General features: G+C 27.3%; 3 protein-coding genes across 14 annotated transcripts; 2 read left to right on the forward strand and 1 right to left on the reverse strand.

The window, feature by feature from the left end:
* The first annotated feature begins 173 nt into the window (after positions 1 to 173).
* Positions 174 to 2,897, forward strand: LOC100743461 (glutamyl-tRNA(Gln) amidotransferase subunit B, mitochondrial). 5 transcript variants are annotated; one of them, XM_033319195.1, is made up of 10 exons: positions 178 to 611; positions 688 to 832; positions 896 to 1,009; positions 1,155 to 1,327; positions 1,417 to 1,565; positions 1,637 to 1,890; positions 1,978 to 2,160; positions 2,239 to 2,375; positions 2,428 to 2,551; positions 2,625 to 2,897. In XM_033319195.1, the coding sequence occupies exons 1-10, from the start codon at positions 520 to 522 to the stop codon at positions 2,838 to 2,840; spliced, it is 1,587 nt and encodes a 528-aa protein (XP_033175086.1). In that variant the 5' UTR covers positions 178 to 519; the 3' UTR covers positions 2,841 to 2,897. The 5 variants fall into 5 exon arrangements, with proteins under 5 accessions (XP_033175088.1, XP_033175087.1, XP_033175086.1 ...); XM_012381849.3 differs by having other exon boundaries at positions 181 to 611; positions 1,655 to 1,890; XM_033319196.1 differs by lacking the exon at positions 896 to 1,009 and having other exon boundaries at positions 176 to 611.
* Positions 2,898 to 4,157: 1,260 nt separating this feature from the next.
* Positions 4,158 to 18,560, reverse strand: LOC100749351 (protein phosphatase 1 regulatory subunit 12A). 8 transcript variants are annotated; one of them, XM_012381842.3, is made up of 22 exons: positions 17,919 to 18,558; positions 15,754 to 15,884; positions 15,509 to 15,627; positions 15,259 to 15,418; positions 15,001 to 15,145; positions 14,796 to 14,929; positions 14,579 to 14,724; positions 13,936 to 14,076; positions 13,614 to 13,696; positions 13,427 to 13,544; positions 13,231 to 13,339; positions 12,806 to 12,940; positions 12,155 to 12,337; positions 11,767 to 11,880; positions 10,827 to 11,010; positions 10,435 to 10,584; positions 10,123 to 10,321; positions 9,933 to 10,042; positions 9,744 to 9,815; positions 7,270 to 7,593; positions 6,571 to 6,666; positions 4,158 to 4,898 (listed from the first exon to the last, which is right to left on the reverse strand). In XM_012381842.3, exons 1-21 carry the CDS (start codon positions 18,165 to 18,167, stop codon positions 6,571 to 6,573), a joined length of 3,102 nt encoding a protein of 1,033 aa, XP_012237265.1. In that variant the 5' UTR covers positions 18,168 to 18,558; the 3' UTR covers positions 4,158 to 4,898. The 8 variants fall into 8 exon arrangements, with proteins under 8 accessions (XP_012237265.1, XP_012237263.1, XP_024221304.1 ...); XM_012381840.3 differs by having other exon boundaries at positions 13,936 to 14,112; XM_024365536.2 differs by lacking the exon at positions 10,435 to 10,584 and having other exon boundaries at positions 13,936 to 14,112; positions 17,919 to 18,560.
* A 422-nt stretch (positions 18,561 to 18,982) lies between these two features.
* LOC100749472 (ubiquitin carboxyl-terminal hydrolase 35) lies at positions 18,983 to 23,507 on the forward strand. The gene is made up of 3 exons (XM_003487095.4): positions 18,983 to 20,610; positions 20,800 to 21,017; positions 21,089 to 23,507. Exons 1-3 carry the CDS (start codon positions 19,133 to 19,135, stop codon positions 22,030 to 22,032), a joined length of 2,640 nt encoding a protein of 879 aa, XP_003487143.1. The 5' UTR covers positions 18,983 to 19,132; the 3' UTR covers positions 22,033 to 23,507.
* Positions 23,508 to 23,642: the final 135 nt, after the last annotated feature.

A 23,642-nucleotide genomic window follows, 5' to 3' on the forward strand; every position in this document is an offset into this window, starting at 1 on the left:
CATTTCATTTATTTATAATTTAAGCAATAAATAAATTTGTAATAAAGAATAAAAATTTGAAAATACAATCTATTTCTTGAAAATATAAAATTTGTATATTATACTACTCATATACAATTTGAAATTTCGATGTATCGATAATTTAATACCCAAGTAGAATAATACATACACGTATGTTTGATAACAGATGTTTATTGCGATTAAAATTACGTAAGATTTGAATGAACATGTATGTATAATAATAGACAAAAACTACTATCTTCATTTTAAAGGTGAGTTATGTATATAAACTTTGTTATTCAGTAAGTTAACATTCATATCTATGTAGTAAACATAGTATTGTGTTGGCAACTAAGTGATTGCGGATTTTGTCAATACCACTTAGTGACAAAATCCGCAATCACTTAGTTGCCAACACAATATTATATAAATCCATTTTGTTTAATTACCTATTACAGTCATATTTTTAAGTGTAAAAAACATATCCTATTTTTGTATTTATAAAATAAGTTTTCAGAAATGTTAATATATAGAAGAATTAGTAATTTCATAAAAAAGTATTATAAAAATACATACAGGAAATTTTGTGTACGATTTATTTCTACAAATCTGTAAGTATGTTAAAAAATTACTTGAAAAATACATCACATTACATATAGAAACAATAAAATGTTTTTTATATGATAGAGAATGGAAACCTTCAGTTGGTTTGGAAATACATGCACAAATTTCAACAGAATCAAAATTATTTTCTGGGAGTCCCACAAGTTTTAATCATTCAGTTAATTCCTGTGTATCATTGTTTGATTGTGCAGTACCTGGGACGATGCCAGTAAAGTATAGTAAATATTTTTGAAAAGTAATTCAGTAATTTCTCATTGTATTGTTTTTATAGGTATTAAATAAAAAATGTGTAGAAGCTGGAGTGTTAACTGCTTTGGCTCTTTCTTGTGAAGTAAATGCTGTTTCAATGTTTGAAAGAAAGCATTATTTTTATTCTGATTTGCCTGTAAATATATCTAAATATACTTTATAATAACTTCATTATTTAAAACATAATTATTGAAAGTAAATTAAAGTAATATAAAATATATACACATCTATTTAGTGTTCATTTTATTTTACATATATTTTATTAATAATGTTTTGTATAGGCTGGCTTTCAAATCACACAACAAAGGAAGCCCTTAGCTGTTAATGGAGAAATTAAATTTAATGTATTCAAATCTGGATTGCACAAGAAATCTTATTCAAAGTCATCAAAAATCAAACAAATACAATTGGAACAAGATAGTGGGAGAAGTCTTCATAATGAAGTTTTTGGAAGGCATTATTAAGTTTTCTGTTATAATAATTAAAATATATTTTGCAAAATAATACGATAAATTATATGTTGCTTTGTTTCATTTGTGACAGAAGTTTAATTGATCTTAATCGAGCTGGAATACCTTTGATGGAATTTGTGTTTGAGCCAGATTTAACAAATGGAGAAGAAGCAGCAGCTCTTGTACAGGAACTGTGTCTCATTTTACAATTGTTAGGCACATGTTCTTGCAAAATGCAAGGTTTGGTAAACTGGATTTTATTCTCACATGCAATGTTTATCTATGAATAATTATTAATTAGAAATAAATAGATTGTTTTGCATTTATAGAAGGGGCTTTAAGGGTTGATGCAAATATTTCTGTAAGTAAACCTAATGCACCTTTAGGCGTTCGAACAGAATTGAAAAACATTGGAAGTATAAGTGCTCTCAACCATGCTGTAGAATATGAGATAAAAAGACAAATTTCAATTCTACAAAAAGGAGGACAAGTTATTAATGAGACTCGTGCATGGAATCCAATAAACAAAAATACAATTCTCATGCGTGAAAAAGAAGACAAACATGTAATCACAAACTAAAATAGTTTATATTTACTTAATTTTTGTAATAATTTTTAACATAAGGAACATTATATATTTATTACCTTTTAGGATTATCGTTTTATGCCTGAACCTAATTTACCTCCCTTATATTTACACATTAAGAGAAATGTACAAAATAAGTATAATTTAATTGATGTACCATCTTTAAAAGAGCAATTACCAGAGTTGCCAGAACAAATACGTAAAAATTTACTCCAGGGTCTTACACCAGACACGCTTGTAGCAGTAACAGTATGTTTAATATCTGAACTGTTAAATTAAATTATAATTAAGCATATATTATATGTATTAAATAACTTTTACTTTTAGAGTAATTTTGATTTGTTTCTACTGTTTTGCGACATCTTAAAGAATGGTAAACATCGTGATCCTCAGTTGGTGGCTAAACTTTTTATTTCTGACATCTTATCATTTATGGATGACTATAATTTGAATCTTACATTTTGGTAAGTTTATTGTAATAAATTAAAAAGATGTATTAATACATAGAATTTTTAGTGTTAATAATCAGAAGTATATAGAGGAATTGATGGACTTAATACAAGCTGAAGTAATAAATAGACGGACATTAAGAAAGTTATTAAATGAATTAGTCAACAAACCAAATAAAATGCCAAAACAGGTGAAAAGAACTTAAATTACTTTATATTTTTTACATATTAATGAATTCTAATAATGTTTTATATCATATATAGATTGTTGAAGAAAATAAATGGTTTATAATATCGGATGAAAAGGAATTGGAACTGATATGTTCAGAAATACTTAAAGCAAACCCTGAATTGGTAAAAAAGTACAAAGCAGGAAAGAGAAAGATATATAAGAAGTTTCTACACAAGGCAGCTATACTTACTGAGGATCGTGCAGATATGGTCAAAGTGTCAAAAATCATGACAAGATTATTGAGTTAATTTCAAATGTTATTTTTATAATCGAAGCATTTTAATAATAACTTATAAATAATTAAATGTGCCTATTTTTTAACATATTTACATATCACCGCATTAAGACTGTTATACGAAATATATAAGCAATCGTTCTAGCAATCTTTCTAAAAAAATTTATTTTTTATAAATTGTAAATCACAAATATAAAACCAAATATGAAATAAATATTTCAGATTTAACAAACTGGAGATTGTTAGGCTCCTATGTAACTTCAAAATTTAATTTGAACCAGCACAAAATTTTATTTTTAACAGTGTTAATTATATTATAAAATATTTCACAAAAACGTCAGACCACATTCACTGACTTTCATCTACGTGATACCTGAGGGTAGGACATGTTTATTATAATCGTGCAAGATATCATAGCAGAATCAATCTTTATCAAATGAATGAATTTGCAAAGATTCAATCATTTTGTGTTGCTTATGTGAAATATTGAATGTGGTTTTATAAATGTTATGAAGATACATTGATATAAAATGAATGACAAGAACGCAAACAAAAATTTACAAATAATTATTAGGATCATTTGAATAATATTGTATACATATACAGTACAATCATATATATGTATAGCTATAGATAATTATATTTACAAAAAATACATAATATGAAACATCTCAATCAAGCCGAAAAATATTTGATAAAGATTGAACTACTTATCACAAATTGTACAAATGGACTTTTGTTTATATTTATACAATAATGAGCATTGTATACTGTGATGCTAGTTTCATTCAAACAATTTTCAAGTACAATAAGCACGTAGCTATATAATATAATGGAAGTACGTGTATATACTAAACAGTTACGCAGAATTGTTATTTAATAACAAACATCATTATGAAATAACTATTTCAACTTATCTTTGTACAATTTTTTACAATAACATTGTTAAAAAACATGTCACCCATACATTGTCATTTTTCCTTTTCTCATTACTTATAAATTTATAATTTTTATCAAAATTAAAATTTCATTACAAATATTTCTATTTAAAAAGTAAAGTCCTTTCTTTCAATCGAATACATTAAATTAGTTGTTAAATGTAACAACACAATTTGTTTGTTGATACCAATAAATAGAAACTACATTATCTTTAACCTTTTTTATGTATTAAAAAATTTTAGTTGTTTGAATTATATTTCAATAACAACGAATTGTAAAATAATATTAAAACATACATTATTTACTGCATGAATTTTCTGCATTCTGTAAAATATGGCAATGATGGAAGGATTATAAATTGCAGTCTTCCAGGAAAGGCCACTTGAATAGCATGAAAATCATTATCTTAATTCACTTTTTTTTTTATTGTTCTACTTAATCTTGTAATACGCTACGAATGTATTCGCCTGCATTACAATTATGGAAACAAGTTTATACAATAAATTTGATATATATCTCTTACGTGTTTTTTGAAAGTAAAAAATTTTCTTATTTAATTCTAAAATGCCACGTTATTATTACCTATTACATATTTACAAAATATCCTTATAAAGAGTCAACATTAATAACGTGAATTCTTTAAAAAAAATTGTCATAAAGAACGTTTGTTTTTTATCAATTCGAACGAAGTACATTTTGCTTTACAAGCGCCGGCTCTAAAATGAACCATGAAATTTATCTTCGACAGGAAGAGTTACATGTGAGAAAGTAAAAATTCTAAGTCCTTTATAGTCGACTATTCACAATTCTAAGAATAGGAGCAATGTCTCTCTTCGCTCTTGGCACAGCCACGCGAGTGATTTGTTTGATAATAAATTAAATTACTAGCATTAAGAATAAATTCATCAATAATGTGATGATGTAATATACATTGTAAGAATACTAGCAATAATGATCATGATGCTTTATAGCTAAAACAATTCATTCAATCAATTGTAATGCAACATAAGAAACGCTAGACAGCCCTTTTTTAAGACCATTGGAGTTATTTGGATAATTTGCTGATTACTCTTATCAAGGCACCGTTTTCATCTTTTAGCCTCTGGTTTTCACATTTCAATTGGTCCATCACCTAGAAAAGAAGAAGGTAAAACTATTTTGTGTCATATTTAATTGTATTCCTTACTAAAAAGAAATTTTTAAAAAATAAAGAATGAAATACAAAGGCAATGCCATTATAGAGTGGGTCAAATAAATGCTCACAAAATAAGAAAAACAACTCAAACAAAACATGGGACACAAGCAAGTACCATTGCAACTGGAGATTTAGAAATGAAAACAATAAAACAATTAAGTGCATTAAAATCAAAGGAGTAGTATATATAAAATATAACAAGTGGATATAATTTTAATGCTATGTAAAAATTTTACACACATATAAGGAATAACATAATTAAATTAAAATATTGAATTATATTTTATCAATATCTTTTGAACCTTTTTAGAATTTATGTATTTATAATTTTAATAAACTGTTATATTTTAAGATCATGTGCAGAAATAAAAAGTAAAAGCGAAAGTAATTATTGCATGTAAAGCAATTTCTAATATATACCCCAATATCTTGGCTTGTTTAATACATATTTTTTATCTCCTGTTTCTAAGTTAATGCTCTTCCAATTGGATTTCTGGTTCTTATTGCATTCATAAATAACGTTTATACCATTTTATTATGATTTTTAAAATAAATTATATCTTTAAAATAATGTAGAAAATATAAATATAGATTGTTTTTTATTGTTTGATGCAATCTTATATTTTAATTATTCAATTTTTTTCATGCATCTTACAAAATCTATTATTACAAAATTACTAGTAGACAATATATGAAGAGTGATATGTATAATATAAATCGGGCAATGAAATGTGAGTATCAAACAATACATAGTGCAATAAAATGCAACTTTACTCTGAACATGCTTTCTTAGGCAAAATGATACAGTTATGTATATAAATTTTTAAATATTCTTAAATGTTTATATTTCCACAAAGTTCAAAAATAGTACTCAAAAGTTACAAAAATATAGCCGAAATAAAAGTATTTGTAAGTTTTTTTTAAAATTAAACTGAAATTTTAAAACAGTCCATGTTCTATGGATTAGAACTATAAGAATTTCATATTTCTTAAAAGTTTTACTATTTTAAAACATCTTAAATTATATAATTAAAAAATTTTGAAATTACATTACTTATAAGAGCTGTTTTTAGAACTAAAATAAAGGACAGGCTGCGTTCTTTAATTTTGGGAAATAATCTGATTATGTATTTGATATTTTAATTTCTATTGACGTAACATTTGTATTGGTACAAATGATTTAACAATAATAAGATATCTGTAAATTTTATTAAACGTTATTTTTGTAAGAATTTAGAAATATAAAAAGAATATATATATATGGAAATCAATAAAGATGCACATACTGTAAGTATCATTAGTAAAATAGAGAAAAACGTAGTCTTATATAATTATAGCATAATATCTATTAAAAAGATTTATACAAGCTTTAAATTTTTGTACCATAAGCTGTTATAGATTCTTAAAATGAAACTATTTTAATGATCACAATTACGCGTAGTATATTTTGCGAAGCTGTATTGTAAGATAAGTCAGTGAGCGACATCGTTTCAACATTTTAATATTGCGATCAGAACGTAAAAATCGTAAGTAATCAATTAATTAATTAATATTGTACATGGAATACGATGTACACTGTTAACGCAGATGCTGTCATTATGTCCTTTACCTATTTAGTAGTATTGGTGAGTTTGGATACGACGCGGGTAAGTGCCCGATTTTCGGCTTTCAATCTCTCATTTTCAGCTTTGAGCTTTTGTAATTGCTGTAAACAGTGAAACAATTAGCCTAAAATTCGCTTGTCTTATAAAAGCCCCACCAGACAATACTATGTACTCTACCATCATTTATACAATAATAATATCATTTTCAATTATTAGCCAAATGTATAGATAATGTAAACCACACAGACTATAAATAAAAAAATAAAGTAAGAAAAAAATACAAAGTGCCAATTAAAATCATTATATTGCGTAAATAATAAGCGTGATTATTTGATAAGAAGTACTAAAAATAGAAGCACCAAGAAATGGCAAATAAAGAAAAGCAATGCATTAAAAGCTGCTTATACTTCTTCAATTTCTCTCAAATTAACCACTCCAGAAATGCTGGCACCTTCCTCTGTATTTAGTTATAACAATCAAAACGTAATTGTCAAAAAATTGTAACGTGCATTTTAACTAAGATCATGTATGTAATCGAAAAATGTATAGAAATATAATGATACATAATAATTAATGTTAAAATGTTTCAAATAATTGTTTAATTAAAATAATTTCTTGATATATAATAATATCTGAAGATTATTTTTAGAGAACAATGTACAAAACAGTAATTAAAATGTAAAATAAAAGTCTTTAATTCTTACCTTCAATTCTTCTTCCATTTCTGACAATTTCCTTTCCATTGCTCTCCTTTCCCTTTTCTCAGTTTCAGATAGAACTGTTTTATTTTGAGCACTTTGTGCTTTGTCCAATAAATTTCTGGCTTCCTTTAATTGTTCATCTGACCGCCTAAGCTTTTCTTTAAGTCTTTCATTTTCTGCTTGAGATTCTTCATACAATTTTTTATAATCTAATTCACCATTTTCAGAAGTCGTAGACTTTAGTCTTACTGACATAGAAGGTGCTTCTGATGATAGTGATGATATAGATCCTAGCCTGTTAGATCTCCCAGTACGGTCATTTCCACTCTGTAAAATAAATCCAAACAAAGGAGATGTATATAATTAAGTTAAAATAACTTTTACAAATTTCATAAAAAAATATAATACATTTCTTTTTATAATATTTTAATATATTTTCTTACAATGTATCCTTCAGAACTGGCTAAGCTTTGCAAACTAGAACTTCTAGATCCAATATGAAGATCTAGTTTTGTTTTTGTTTTATTAAAGCTTTTTGTTCTCTGTGTTTGTAAATGATTATTTGGATTAAGATTTAAATAATTATAACTCGTAGAAGGTGGTAAACGCAAAGAGTTAATATTTATTGGAAGAGTTATACTTCCATATCCTGATGATGTTCCACCATATGTGGTGTATGGATTTTGATAATTCAAATTACTTGTAGAATTTGAATAAGGAGTTTTTCTAAATGATTCATTACTTTTTGTAGTTTTATTAAAAAAATTTGGTAATCCAATAGGATTTTCGTTAATACCTAGCAGACCGGAATAACTATTTTGATTTAAAGGAAATAATCCACTAATACTTCGTGATCTGTTTCCAAAAATTGAGTTTCCATTTGCTGATGCTTGAGCTCTTAATCCTGCAGCTGTTGTTGGTTTTCCTTGAGATCTTTTTCTATAGGATGACATTGTTTATAAAACTGATAAAATAGCTTTAAAAATCGTATTACTTTAAACTATTTTTATTCTTTAATTAAATATAACTTCTTTACATAGTATTTTTTAAAGAAAGATTGAAATTTTTAAATAATTTTATAATTTAATGTTAGATCACTTTGTCACAATATATTCAGATATAAAACGATCTAGTTCTAATGACAGCAAGTATTTGACTGACGTAGACTGGGTGGAGGAACTTAAGACATCAGCCAGTTTACTCTAAAGCATCAGTTTGGTATGCTATTTATAGGTCACAGGCATAAACCTACACTGTTATAAAGATTGTGTTTTTTAGAATAAATATATTTCACGTTTTACTTTTGAGATATTTTATAAATAATTAAATATTGTGAAATATGTATATAATTACTTTATAATTCCTATAGCTTTAATTATAATATATCAAATTATATTAGAAAAAATAATTTATCTATGCAATAATTTGTAAATATATACAAATTTTGCAAATATGCTTTTGATGTTATTCATATCATAAATATAATGCAAACTATGTAATTAAAATAATTATATTTTTGTGTTAAAAAATTTCGTACGTTATACAATATATATTACCATAAAATTAAACAAATTTGTTTCCTTTTTTATATAAACAAATGTGTCCAGGACCATGCAAACAATAAATACATTCTTTCTCATCTATTCTAAATGTCAAAGTGCCATACTGTTGCAAATGTCAATAGAATATTTTTAGGTACTCTCAGGCTATGTTCATGATCAATTTTTTTACTTCTGTTTCTTATTTTGTTACTTCAAACAAAAAGACTGCTTATTTATATATTATGAAATATGTTGAAACATTTATATAAACAAATACTTAATTTGTTGCTATCTGTGTGCATTTAATATACGTCATGAATTATATAAATTATTATATACTATGTATACTAATGTAATAATTTCAATAAATTTTGATATATTTTAAAGATTATCTATTTATAAGAGGCATAGTGTGCAATGGAATAAATGATGCAAAATTATACAAAATAGTACGAAAATAATATATGATTATAAACATGATTTTAAATATAAAATTAAGAAATCAATAAAGTTACAGTACTTCTATATGTGCAATTGATCTTAATGCACAGTCTGACGAGATATAGGAGGATAAGAAATGGGAAACTATTTTTAACGAAGCATGCACGAATAGAGGTTAATCTTCCCAGAGACTAATCCCAAAATAACTCAAAACGTCTGTGCTTCATGAAATTGCGTTCATATTATAATAGTTATATATAATGCTTACTAATTCAAACATAGAAACAATGTTAAAGTAAAAATATCTTATTACATATAAGAATTCGTTTATTCTAATGATGAAGTAATAAAAATAGATAATTAAATGTTTTTTCATTCTTTTTGGTTAATATAAATAATTTTTAATTCAGATTTGTAAAAGTAGAAAACTTGTCAAAATTTTTAAATGTTATTTATAATTCTAAAAAAATAATAAGGTAAAATTAATTTATTTACCTCATTGTGGTTGATTTTGGACTCATCATAATCTCCTCCAGCAGTTAAGTCTTGTTTCTCTGGATCGATTTCCTATAAAATATTCAGTTACTTGATTAAGCTGCTTTATGTTAAACACATAATTTAAAAATATATAAAAAATGATAAACTCAAATAATTGAAATTAATGAAATAATAATTAATACTAACATCCATATCAACGTGGACAACACCAGTAGATCTCCTTTTAGGTCTTCGTCTCCTTTGTATAACAGCTTGTGTAGCTTGTGCATTTCTACTATCATTTTCCTTATCTTGTTCTAAAACATATCAGCAGAAGTAGTATAAAAATTTTTATTTATATACTTAAACCTATATATGTAAGTATCAACGTGCATACCTTTATCTTCAGGTTGTTTTAACGATCGTCTAAGTGGTAATGTCACTGTTGTTTCTGCACTACTCGTTGCGATAGTTTCAACTGGAGCTGATGATGGTCTAGGTACACTTGTACCCGCTGAAGGTCTTCTCATATATGCTGTAGTAGTATCTGTATTAGATAGCGTAGTAGCTCTGTTATTAGCATCTTCTAGCTGGAACTAAGTAATACATTTTTTTCAATAATATAAAAATATATTACTACAGTATAAGTGTAATATGGATTATATCAAAATGTGAAAAAATTATTCATTTAATGATATAAACTACAAACCTTGCTTCCATTATCCACTTTCAATCTCCAGGAAGGTCGTCTTTCAGGTAAATTAAGTTCTTCAGAAGGTTTATTTGAAATTACAGTAGTAGGAGTTGCTGTTGTTATTGTAGCTGTAATCGAGGCTGTATTGCTGGTAGTGGTTGCAGGCTGAGTTATTTAAAAAAATATGAGTAAACAATTATAAAGCTTTCATTATTATTAAGAAATTTAGTATTTCATAAGTATTGCAGGTGTGCAAAATAAAACGTACACAATTATACATATGTTTATAAATTTACATAATAGTTACATATGGGATTAAAAAATTCTAGCACAATATGTACATCTTATAATAATTTAGTAGGATTTAGACATATTTCAAAGCCAAGGTAATGTATAAAGAGATTTACCTGTGTAGAAGATATTGTGGAAGGAATTTCATTGTTTTGTTGTTTCTTTTTTACTAATTGTTCTGCACTTTTGATTTCGTCCAATGTCACTCCTTGAGTCGAACGTCGAGTTTCTCTTACTCTTTTCGCGTGTGCTTTTCTTTGTGTTTCACTTTCCTCATCACGAACAGGAGGAACAAATGATCTAGACAGAAATTTACATTATATTGATAATTTACATTTTAATTATCTATACAATGTTTTCAAGTTTTACTTTAAATATAACAAAAATTTAAAAAGCATTAAATATTACAATAAACATAATTTACAAGCAACACTTACAAATATCACATAAAACAATTATGCCTTTATTTTAACTTAAAACAACTATTTTGTTATTAATTATATCAATCACAACCATCTGTAAATATTACAGTCCTAAATATAATAGTCAGAAAATAATATTGTTTAATTGTACTTATGTTACATGGATAAAATATATTTTGAAATATTCAACATGCCAAAATTTTATGTTTTTGTAAAATTAAGAAACAGTATGTCAATGAGGCACATGTTTCTTTTTTCTTTTTATGTCATACATGGTACTTTCGTGCACTTGAAGCTATGATCTTGTGTCACATCAGTAAATTTGCTGAGAAATAGATTTTATACAAAAAGAATGTACATTGAAAAATGTGATGCTACTTAAATGGCTGAGAAAATTAACTCTTATGTCTCAGTGGCAGTGTTTTTGAGTTTGAAATATTATCTTCACCAACAAAGACAAGGCAGTGGTTATTGGGACAAGTAATATTTTAGGATAAATATATGCAACTCAAATAAATAATTACACTGTAAAGCAAATTTTCATGCCACTGCCAATAATTTAATAATATATTATAAAATATGCAAAATCACACATTTCAAGAGAATCTTCTCAGGTCAAACATTAAGTACCCACTTGAAGAAATTCTTGAAGATATTTCCTGGACTTAGTTTGCTCCCTCCTGGTGTAGTGGGAGTTCCAGGAACTGCTACTGAATTGTTTGTAGCTGTAGCTTCCACTGGTTGAACACTACTCAGCCATATTAACAATGCACGTTGCAAATATGAATATATAAACTACGGTTTTAAATGTATTTTGTACATATTCTAGATCTCCAATAAGTGTTTGCAGTAATTAAGCTTTTAAAAACCTATCTTAGTTCTCTTGCATTTAGCAGATTCATTTACTGAGTTTCTAAATCTATTACTTTAGCTTAGAAATTATAGAAAAATACTTTATAAATGGCAGTTGCTTTCCTACATGAATTTGTTTAGAATAAATTTTTACTTTGTTTAATATTTACCTGCGTATTTGATTAGTTGGAATAGGACTTGTAGTAGTTGTTATTGTTGTGGCAGTCGTAGCTGTAGCTGTAGTAGTTGGCAGTGTACTTGACACTATTGTTTTGGATGTAGTTGTTGGTGAAAGTGTATTGCTTCCCTGTGGCAGTCTTGAGAGTTCCAAGTTTAATTTTGCTTCTTTTCTTCTAAAGTCAAAACAGTATAGTTGTTATATAATAGAAAAATACAATCTCATCTCAGTTATGTGAATTTTATAAAATCAGAATAAAGTTTAATATTACACTGTTTAAAAATTGTATACTGTGAAATACATAATACTGTGAGGTATACAATAAGATGGTTAATTGACGTTTAAGCCGTGCAAAAGCAGAGAATGCAAAAAGCTTACTTCGTACATTAATGATTGTAATATAATATGTTTATTATAATATCATAATATATTATTATAATATATACTGTTTATATATACTGTTAATATATTAATATAATATATACTGTTATAATAAACATATTATACTGTTATAATAAACTGTTATAATAAACATATTATAACAGTATATGGTACAACAAATACACAGAAATTTTGATGCAATCTTATGAAAAATTATACATATCGAAAGCATTAATATATATGATGTACGAAATATGCGCACCTGTGGGTTTCGCGTAGAGATGCAGAACGGGTCGTAGTATTCGTGTGAGTAGGAGTAGCTGCGTTGCAGCAATGGAGAGTAGGGCAAGAAAACGCCTTGATTCGAGCTCGTAATGCCAAGTACTGTTCATAAAACCTGCATAACATGCATCATGCCATGCACACAACTACTCTAATTTTCTATATGCATAAAGCTCAGAAGCTACTATATTTAATTTCTGACGTGAATAATTTGTTAAATGCTTGCAGATTCTGATATACAAAATAATAAACATAAATATAAATATGCAGAATTATAAATGATTATAATATGAATAATGTATATATGATAAAAAATGTATGTATATGTTAACGAAATTTGAATAATACAAGAAATTCCAAAATTGTAATATCACAAACAATGTATGTTAAATTCATCTAACTTACTTTTCATCCGTTTCAAAGCTATGCGTTCTTGTCAATACGACATCAGGTTCCGTATTAAGTTTGTTTGACATGGTTGGCGATTTAATAGTTTTATCCTTATCCTCAAGCCCTACGTATACATAAAATAGAAGATAGTAATAGAATATTATAATGATGTAAAACAATATAAAGTATTTTCATAATATTCATAACTTACTCGAAGACAAAGTTGCTTCTGTATTTTGTACCCTATTTCTGAAAGAGCCTGATCGCCGCCAAGATGGTATAACTCCTTCTTCATTATCAGTCTGTTGTTTTGGAGGCATTATTGGAGCCTAAAAGAATCAAATTATAAAAATTGATAACCAAAAAAATATATTGTTCAATTCGTATATAAATATTACCTGATTAGGAACTTTATTAGCATCGATAGGAGGCGAAATATTACGCGGGGCTGTTTCTTCTCTATTTGCTCTATTTTTCTTTTCTGTAAAGTTAAATTAAAATGAATATAATGTAAATCAAATTAATTTTACATTATCTCTTTAAGAAGGAAGGACATCAATGGAATGTGCATCCATTTATTTCAATGGAATAGTATTTGTAATAATCAAATCTTAAAGTATTATTTTCATTATGAAAAGGAACAAGAGAGATCTTATAATATGTACATGCAACAGAATGTAATTTTAAGAGTATAAAAACAGTCTTACAGACAAAACTCACCATCATCTGTAAGACATGGAGAGTGGTTTGATTCGTTAGACTTATCAGATTGATTGGAGTAAGTGGAAGAATGTGAGTCTGAGCTAGTCTCAGATTCACCTTCACCATCACTCTCTTCCATATCTGTTTCACGTGTCGCTTCTGTCCATGCAGCATTGTTACAAGAAATACAAATTGCTGTTAAGGTAAGTAAAATAGACTTGCAAAACTGAATAGTGCGTAATATATTCTTCATAAGAAACTATTCCTACCTACATCAGCACTTCTCAATCATTTGTAAATAAATTTAAATAAATCTCTGAATTTCTCAAAAAAGAATATGTCTAAAAATTTAATAAAATTCTTATTTTATCAAAACATCTGTATATACAAAATGATTGAGAAATACTAGGTTTATTTGCTTTAATTCACAGAGTGCTCTGGTAGTATTACTCTGCCACACATTTTTAAATGAAATTGTAAGTAACAAATTACAAAACATCTTTTTAAATACATCTTTTCTACACAATAATATCCATAGAATATCTAAGTTTAGAAAATCATCACCATTTAGTAACAAAATCAAATAATTTGCCAAAATGTTTAAATATAGACATGCAAATTAGCAAACCCATATAAGTAATATAAAGGGAACAAAACATACCAACATCACTATTTGTTCCAGTACTAGAATCTTCTTTATCAGACTGAATTTCTAATTCGACCTTTTTAACTTTATTTGGCGTCTCTTCTTCAAATGTTTCTACCGATTCTTGCATAGTTATAGTATTTTCGTTATTTGTTGATACGCTGCAATATAATAATTCATACAATAAATGAATTTTTTTTGTACATGATTATTAATTGTTTATAATACAAACCGTTTCTTTGGTATAGTTGGCTGTTTCTTATTAATAATTTGTGGATGGTCTTTCATTAATAACTGTTGTTTTGCTTTTAATTCCTCCAGGGCTGATAATATAGATGAATCAGCAATGTCAAATGCAGTTTGATCCTATCAATGTAATGTTATGAAAGAGACAATTTTGGTTATTTAAAATATAAAACAATTTTAATATATCTTACAGCATAATTCTTAATGTCCATATTACAAAAATTTTCCACTAGAAGTTCACAGGCTTCTAATTGTCCCCAATGTGCTGCAGCATGCAAAGGTGTCCAACCATCAAAATCTTGAGCATTAACATCACACCTAGCTTGCAGTAATATCCTGAAATATCAGTGCTAAATTCAGTATATAACAAATAATAACTTTATCTAACATTTTTCTTTAAATATTTTTTTCTCTAATAGTTTATTCTAATAGAATCTGGAGACTCTTACTCCATAACGTCAATGTAGCCTTTAGCAGCAGCAACATGAAGAGCAGTGGCTCCTGATTTAGGATGGATTGAATCCTTGCCAGCTGCTCCTGATTGCCATGCTCTAGCATCATTTAACATTGATCTTTCTTCTTCACTTCTGGCTTGATCACAGTCTATGCCTATAAACCAAATTACAAAATATATAATTTTATAATAGTACTTGAATGATTACTATGTTTTTTTTATAGAAGATAATTATAAATACAAACCAGCTTTACTTATATGTTGTTGCAGCATATCTTCCATTTCAACACTTTCAGCAATATCAAGAGCTAGTTGACCATCATAGTTAACTGCTGCTAAATTACATCCTTTCTCTATTAAATATCTGTAAAATTATATTCTTTTATTTAAACAAATTTCTGAAATTTATTACTATATTATAATTATTAAAATATTTAAATCATTAATAAATCATTAGTATTTTCAATATCAAAGTAAAAGCAATACTAACTTAGCAATAGATATAAATCCACAAGATGCAGTTGCATGCAATGGTGTCCAGCCTTCGTTATCTCCACAATTGATATCAGCTCCTTTTTCTACTAAAAATTCGACCATATCCAGATCATCATTGATACATGCCTATAATTAAAATATTGTGACTCCTTTTAGTTATATAAATTATAATTATAGAAATGGTAAAATATCTTAAAGTATAATATTTAACACTAACGACAGGATATGTAAAAAGTTACATAAATATTAATAAATACAGCTTCCAATAATATATTTACAAATACTTTTAAAGGTTAAACAGAAAAAGCAGGGAAAAAGGAAAGACAAAAATTTATTATTAATTTAGCCATAAGTTTTATAATATTTAAGTATTTCATATAATTGAATTCTGTGTTACATCTAATAGTTATAAATAATAAATTGTCTAATTGAAATTTAATGAAAATTAGAGGATGATGTCATATGTAGATTAAAAAGGACATTATGTATCATAACATTTTAAGACAGAGGACATAGAATACAGATGCTGCAGCCTCTGACTTCTAACAGAGAACTATAAATAGCATTTGATGCCTGATGTATTTTCACATTCTATTTTCGCAAATCCATGAAATGCCTAAACTTCCTCTTACTATCAGACTTAAATAATAGTAATAAATGTGATATATTTCATCTAAAATAATTTATTATATATGTATGTATATATATGTACTTTTTAAGGTTAAATCATGTTTGTTATAAGTATATATAAATGCTTTATGAATGATTTTGGCTGAGTTTAGTAATTACATAACTTTGATACAATTCATTCAGTGAAACTTATAAACTGAATTTAATTCAGCAATAATATGAACAATAATCAAAGAACTTCTAAATAGTTATAATAATTTTGTTATAATATAAGTACTATTTGTCTAATAGAAATTTTATTTCTTATTGACATTATATTTAAGTGACAGAATACATTCTCACTCAGAAATATGATATTAATCATTTTTTCAGTACGTGATATTTATCTATTTAAATCATTAGAAAAAGATTTGAATTTCATACATACCTTTATTATAATTCGAGATTTTAAGTTTGTAATAAGATTTTAATAAATTAACTTTTTCTCTATTTTTTACACTGTGTATACATAATAAAAATTCACACACATATATATATATATAAAACATTACTTTTTTATAATATTAATATTAAACATTTTTGTTCATTGTAGGAATATATTTATTTTATTTTCCACAAAATTATTTTTAACTTTATCTTAATTTCAATATATTTTAGCAATCTTGATAATTTATAGTTGCACCTTGATATATTATTAATAACTTATAAACTAATATGTTCAAGTTACTTGATTAACAAAATAAATTAGATACGAACAGCACAATATTTACATTATTAATCAATATTTTTAAAAGAAACATTCCCAATTTGTGATATAAAACATATGCTCATTTATAAAATATCTAAGATTAAATTTTAGCATGCATTCTTCTTTGTGTAAATTTTATTTACATAGAACTAATTTTTTATTTGGTATTTGTGATATTAGATTAACTGTTACGTGTATAATTGTTATAAATTAAAAATGAAGATTAAATATAACAGAAATAATTTTATATATATTATATACATTCATTAAAGATAAGATAAGATATTTTTCAGTTGTATTTACTTTCTTAACTAACTTTTTACTTAATTAACTTTTATCAATAAAATATTTAGATAAATCCAAGCGCAATAATTTTGTTGATTTTTAAATTCATTTTCTATATACATAAACAATAGTCGTATAAGGGTGGGGATGAACAGTTTTGTCGAGTGTTATCAGAGGGAGTAGTTGTATGGCTTGAATTGCAAGAGATAGCGGAAGCACATACTTTGTGGTAGAACTACATCTGCATTTTTATCCTATTATTAAATGTGACATTGTAGGTATGAAAGAAAATTTGATCGATTACGCTTAAATTAGACAGCTGGAACATGTAGTAGCCATCTTGCATTAAGAATTAAGATTGAGGGGGGAAAACATGAGGAGAAAGCAAAACTGGGAGAACTCATTGTCAGTCGAGTTTGTTGTTGTGGACGTAATCGTATCGGAATGAAATCGTGCCATATAAACAAAAGTGTAAAAGAGTAATCGAAGAATTTTACTTGATGTAATGCTGTGAGACCATCAACATTTCCGGTGTTGATATCCGCCCCCTTTTGGAGTAAACGTACGACCTCTTCCTTGTCGCCTGCCGCGCATGCTGCCAAGAACACACAATCCGCTGAGAATTTAATTTTTCGTGCGACCTGACGTGGTTGAGTCGGTTCACGATTTGTTTCGGACTGTTCCCAGCGTTTGAGCTGTTCAGCCCTTTTAAATAGGGCTGAGCTCGAACGACTTTCGAGAGACATTGCCCGAAAACACGCACGACTGCACTCAAGAATCTTATAACCACTTCGCACACAGTCTTTTCTTCTCTTTCTTTCTCTTCTTCTCACTCTCTCCTTCTCTACTGCTTTTAGATCTCCACTTCGCCGAGGCCACTTCACTTCAGTTCACTTTGCGTGATTCGACACGCTGAAATGATCGTTTTCCACTTCTTACCTCCATATACAACTTAATCGCGGATCGCGTGTTTTTCCACTAAGAAAAATATACGTTCAAATTCGTTCTGACGGACTACGAAGGGAGCGGTCGGTCGCCTTCACCAGACTCAGTTACAGGACGGCTAGATTCGCGTGCTCTTTGCTATTCTTGGCCGTCCCGTACCGTGCGAGCTGTGTCGAAACCAGCGAAACAACCTGTAGTGTAGCCAACATTTTACGCTCTCATGTTTCTAGCGTTTCTTTTATTCTTCTATTACATGTAATTTATCATTAATATTTTCAATAATAATAGTATACTAAGAACAGCACTGTAAAATGTATTTCTACATGTAAATAGAAATAATGGAACTATATACAATTACAAAATTGTAAACATAATGGTACTATGTATAAAATGTTTTCATATATTTTATTGATTGTTTAGTCTTTAATATTAAAATCTATCTTAATAGAACAAAACAAACAAAAGAATATTTAAATTTATAAATCTATAGCATCATATAGATAAATAATCGTTTAAATAAATCATGCAAATAAATAGTTTTAAAATAAAAAGTAAACATTAATCAGATACGTTGCTTTGATTTTGTGTCGTAGGCATAGTTACTTTTCCTGTTTTGAAGTTGACATTTGCTTTTTTATCTTTCTAGGGCCATGAAATCATTTAGATTTTCGTGAAAGTCATTCTTGGTTGAGGTTAATAATAGTTCTTGCTAAAAATTATAAGCGAAACAGCTTAAAGTGGTGTTAAAATAAATAATTTGTGAACAATGAATACCGAACAAATCCTCGAATACGACATTAAACAATGTTTGAAATTGATAACAGTTGGTAAAGATATAGACGTTACTGAAGAATGGACCAGACTTAAAAAATTAGAAAGTGAGCCCATATATGAACAGTTAAATAATTATGAGACTATTTTACGAGAGATACTCAACGATGAGATAAGAAATGTACAAGAAATTCCAAAGATCATGATTTGGTTTTCAAAATATTTAATAGAAAAACCATTTTCTATTCATCCAATATCAAATGATGTTGCAACAATGTTAAGGAATACAGATATCAGTGATATGTCTCATCTGACAACGATACTTCAAGTATTATTAGAGCACAGTATCTATTTACCAGACTCTGTGAGTCATTCGAAACTCTGTGAAGCAGTTGTTATTAGTTTATCTACTTTTGTAATGCCATGTGATCCAAAAAAAATTTCTGAATTCAATGACAATGCTACTAAAGTACAAAACTTCCTAAAAGTAGTAAGGTCAAAGTCTAAGAATATTGAAAATGATAACTTAATTTTCATATGTTTGCAAACATTGTATAGAATAATATCTGATACAAAACAAAAACAAGATCCTGGGCCTGGTTTGGCTGCTGTATTACAAGTGGTAGAACCTTCTATTATACCACAAGCTGTTAATTGGATTCTTTCAGAATCTCAGTCTGATGCCCAACTAGCTCAAGCTTTAAAAGTTTTATGTAGTTGGCTTCCAAAATGGATAGGTGATCGACTTAGTATTTGGATTATGGAGTTTATACTTGGCTTAGAAAAACGGCACAAATATTCCATACTTATTGAAGTCACAAAAGCAAAACTTGATGTAATGTTTCGTGCTTTATCAGTACCTGTATTTCGTCAAAATGCTTCCATAATTATATTTTATATATTAAAAAGACAAGGATCTCCATCCTTGTTTCAAAATATAGTAAGAAACACACAAATGGTGATATCTTTTTTTCTAATGAAAGAAGATTCTGAATCAAGTAAAGAATGCATACAAAATTTGGTTGATATCATGAAGATACTTACATTAAGATTTTCAAATCAGCGTGTCTGTAATAATTTGGAAAGTAGTTTTCCAGTACAGCCACGAATGCATATTGTTAAAGAAGTATGGAATGAACATGTTTGGGTAGATGAGATGGAAGAGATTGAACCAATAATTGAATCACCAAAAACACATTTGGGGAAAGTTGGACTTTCTAATCTTGGAAATACATGTTATATGAATAGTGTATTACAAGCATTGTTAATGACTAAACAATTTTGTTACGAAGTATTAATGTATAAACCTATGAGCAAAGCTGATGATCAAGTTGTACTTAAAAAGTTGCAAAATTTATTTGCTTTGTTACTATATTCAAAGAGGATTTCCTTGGCACCAACTGAAATTTTATTGGCTTCACGTCCTGCTTATTTTCTACCAGGCCAACAACAAGATAGTTCAGAATTTCTCTGGTTAATATGTTGCTACTAATTTAATGTTTATTTTTTATATTAAAATAATATTTTATAATTATTATTTTGATAATATATATTACTAGAAAATTATTCCAATTATAATATTATAAGCAAATTTTTCATATTAAATAATATATTTATGATGAAATATGTTTAATTAAAATACTATATTGTGTTTTTTAACAGTCATCTTTTAGATCTTTTACATGAGCAAGAAAAGTCAACTACCATAAATGTTGAAGCTAATAATTCTAATCTTAAATACAAGGATGATAGAGAGATAAATGATATTTCATCAATAAGCGAAGAAGGAGCTAGTATTAAGCGGTGGACAACTGAAGAAGATTTAAGTGGAAGTATTGTATTAGAAAGAAAAACACAATCATTAGCAGATTTTACTCAAGGTAATCTTTTTTAAAGTAACGATATTATTCTAAGATTTAGTATTAACTTTATATTTTTGTTTTTATTGCAGGAGAAGATTTGGCACAAGTACAACAACTTAGTGATTCACATTCAGATTCCACAGATAGTGGAATACAATCTGTAGGTGGGGAAGATACAAATACACAAGTAGCTCTTGTACATAGAGTATTAGGTGGAAAATGTAAAATCACGTATCAGTGTGCTCAGTGTGATACTAGTTCTCATAATACAGATAAATTTCGTGATTTACAATTGTGCTTCCCAGAAGAGATTCAAGAGAATCAGGAAGTTTCTGTACAAGATCTCATCAATTATTATCTTACACCAGAGAAATTGACTGGTGAAAATAAATATCGTTGCGATAAATGTATGAAATTATGCGATGCACAAAGAATCATAAAAATTTTACATGCACCAACATATTTAATTTTAATATTAAAACATTTTCGTTATGATTTCGATACCAGATTAAGAACGAAATTACGCCATAAAGTGATGTATAATGAAACTATACAAATGCCAGTATCTACACCACTGTGCACATCTACAGAAAGTTATCAGTTGTATGCCGCTGTTGTTCATTCAGGTTATAGTATGGACTATGGCCATTATTTTACTTATGCTCGCGATTCTAAACAAAACTGGTACAAATTTAATGATAGTTATGTTTCACAAACGACGTTTAATGATTTTAAAGATCTGAAACCACCAGACACACCGTATATATTATTTTATGAAAAAAGTGTGCCGTTTGAAGGACTTTATGACGAAGATAAACCTGAATTATCGACATTAAGTAAACATTTACAAGAATTGGTGGCAAACGATACTACAGCTTATATCGAGGAATTGAGGCATCAAGCCGAAAAACCTCAACGCGGACGACATAATTCAATGTTATTTCGGAAGAACGAGAATTCCGATGATGAAAACCCTCCACCTAGTAACTGTCGGGGTGCAATTGATATGCCTGCGAGTCGTTTCCTTTATTAAGTTATTTTAACATTTAAATATTATATTCTTTTATAAAATTAATTGAATATTCCAGGTAAATTTGTAATACATTTTCCTTATGTTAGTAAGAAAAACAGAGTTCCTTTATAAGTACAGTGCTATTATACCAATTGGTGTAAACTCATTCAAGAACGGTATTGTATTGAGAAAATTTCTACATATTTGTTTGCTGTCGTTCAAACTTTCTCAACAAACTTTCTGATATACGTTGTTGCTGTATATGTCTATATGTTTAGGACAAATTTGTATATGATTGTATATTTCGCAATTGTTTTTAATATTTAAATAATATATCGAAAAAAATTGTTAACATTAATATTGCAATATTAAAACATTGTAAAGTATATATAATGAGTATTCGCGAATAGTACTTAGCACTTGTTTCTTACAAGTTTGAAACAGTCTTTTTAAAAAAACAAAATGTCAATGAATCAGTTTATAAAATTACGAAAAGAAGAATTATTACATTGTTATTATTGGAAAGTGTATTATAAAATTGTGATGGAAAGAGAATACAAACTCAGTATTTTATAAGAAGTTTAATGTAATTGGCTGTGTTTTTACATAGTGTATGCATACAGGAAACAGTATTTACGTAATATTCGAAATACTATCAATTTTATAATCATACTTTTGTCACGTTTTCGCACACAATGATTTGATACCAACTTGAACAAATGCCTTTTGTCATGTAAAAAACACACGTGTTATGTGTTAAACAATTTTATATTAACATTCATTCTGGCTTCTAACATTCATTATTCGTAAATTGCTAAATATATTGTACATACATTTATAACAGACTTGACAAATGGTAGTTGTATTTACATAATTGTTATAAAATTAGTCAATGGGTTTGAATTTCTGTTAGTCGTGGTTAGAATTGTAAAATTAAAAGAAAAGTATAAGAATAATAGCAGCTATATCATTGTAAATATATATATTTTAATTGTAATTATCTTAAAGAGAAAAACTCCAAGCATTACAAATCTGTGATAAATTTATACTGTCAAATTGATATATTAATTTCTTAGCTCAGTATTCAACAGATAAAAGATACACTATCTATCTTAATTTATAATTGACATACTGTAGTGTACAATATTTACTAGGTTTTATGTATTTATAAATTTCTTTAGACTGGGCATGAATAAATTATTCAAAAATATCCTTTTGTTGTAGACTTAATAAGTTGTATTTATTGCTCATTTAATATCTGTTGTTCTAGAAAACAACGTAAAGAGAATACATGAATATTATGTCTACTTACAGGGTAAAAAATAAACATTCGATTAACATTTTATCGCATAATTATATTGTAATTATTAATGAGATTATTTGCGTGTGGTGCAGCCATTTTCTGTTCATTAGTTTAATAATATAGTAATGTAAATTACGTGTGAAAGACTCACTAAAATATAGTTAGTAATAATAAAACGATAACCTACGATCAACTGAGGCACATGATTTTTTATTATCCTACTACGTATTTATATTTTACTGATATTAGAAAACGCATAAATTGTCAATATTTAATTTACCGTAATATTGGCATTGCAATGATTTTATCTCGACGCGCCGCGTCATAA

This window comes from Bombus impatiens, unplaced genomic scaffold (genome assembly GCF_000188095.3).
Source record: "Bombus impatiens unplaced genomic scaffold, BIMP_2.2 scf_0136, whole genome shotgun sequence".
Classification (NCBI taxonomy): domain Eukaryota; kingdom Metazoa; phylum Arthropoda; class Insecta; order Hymenoptera; family Apidae; genus Bombus; species Bombus impatiens.

Coding starts and splice junctions, on each gene's coding strand:
- LOC100749472 (XM_003487095.4), top strand. CDS start 19,133: ATGAATACCGAACAAATCCTCGAATACGACATTAAACAATGTTTGAAA. Junction 20,611..20,799: donor GATAGTTCAGAATTTCTCTG/GTTAATATGTTG, acceptor GTTTTTTAACAG/TCATCTTTTAGATCTTTTAC. Junction 21,018..21,088: donor ATTAGCAGATTTTACTCAAG/GTAATCTTTTTT, acceptor TTTTTATTGCAG/GAGAAGATTTGGCACAAGTA.
- LOC100743461 (XM_033319195.1), top strand. CDS start 520: ATGTTAATATATAGAAGAATTAGTAATTTCATAAAAAAGTATTATAAA. Junction 833..895: donor CAGTACCTGGGACGATGCCA/GTAAAGTATAGT, acceptor TTGTTTTTATAG/GTATTAAATAAAAAATGTGT. Junction 1,010..1,154: donor ATTTTTATTCTGATTTGCCT/GTAAATATATCT, acceptor TGTTTTGTATAG/GCTGGCTTTCAAATCACACA.
- LOC100749351 (XM_012381840.3), bottom strand. CDS start 18,167: ATGTCTCTCGAAAGTCGTTCGAGCTCAGCCCTATTTAAAAGGGCTGAA. Junction 13,545..13,613: donor CTAATAAAGTTCCTAATCAG/GTAATATTTATA, acceptor TGATTCTTTTAG/GCTCCAATAATGCCTCCAAA. Junction 10,043..10,122: donor AAAACAACCTGAAGATAAAG/GTATGCACGTTG, acceptor GATATGTTTTAG/AACAAGATAAGGAAAATGAT.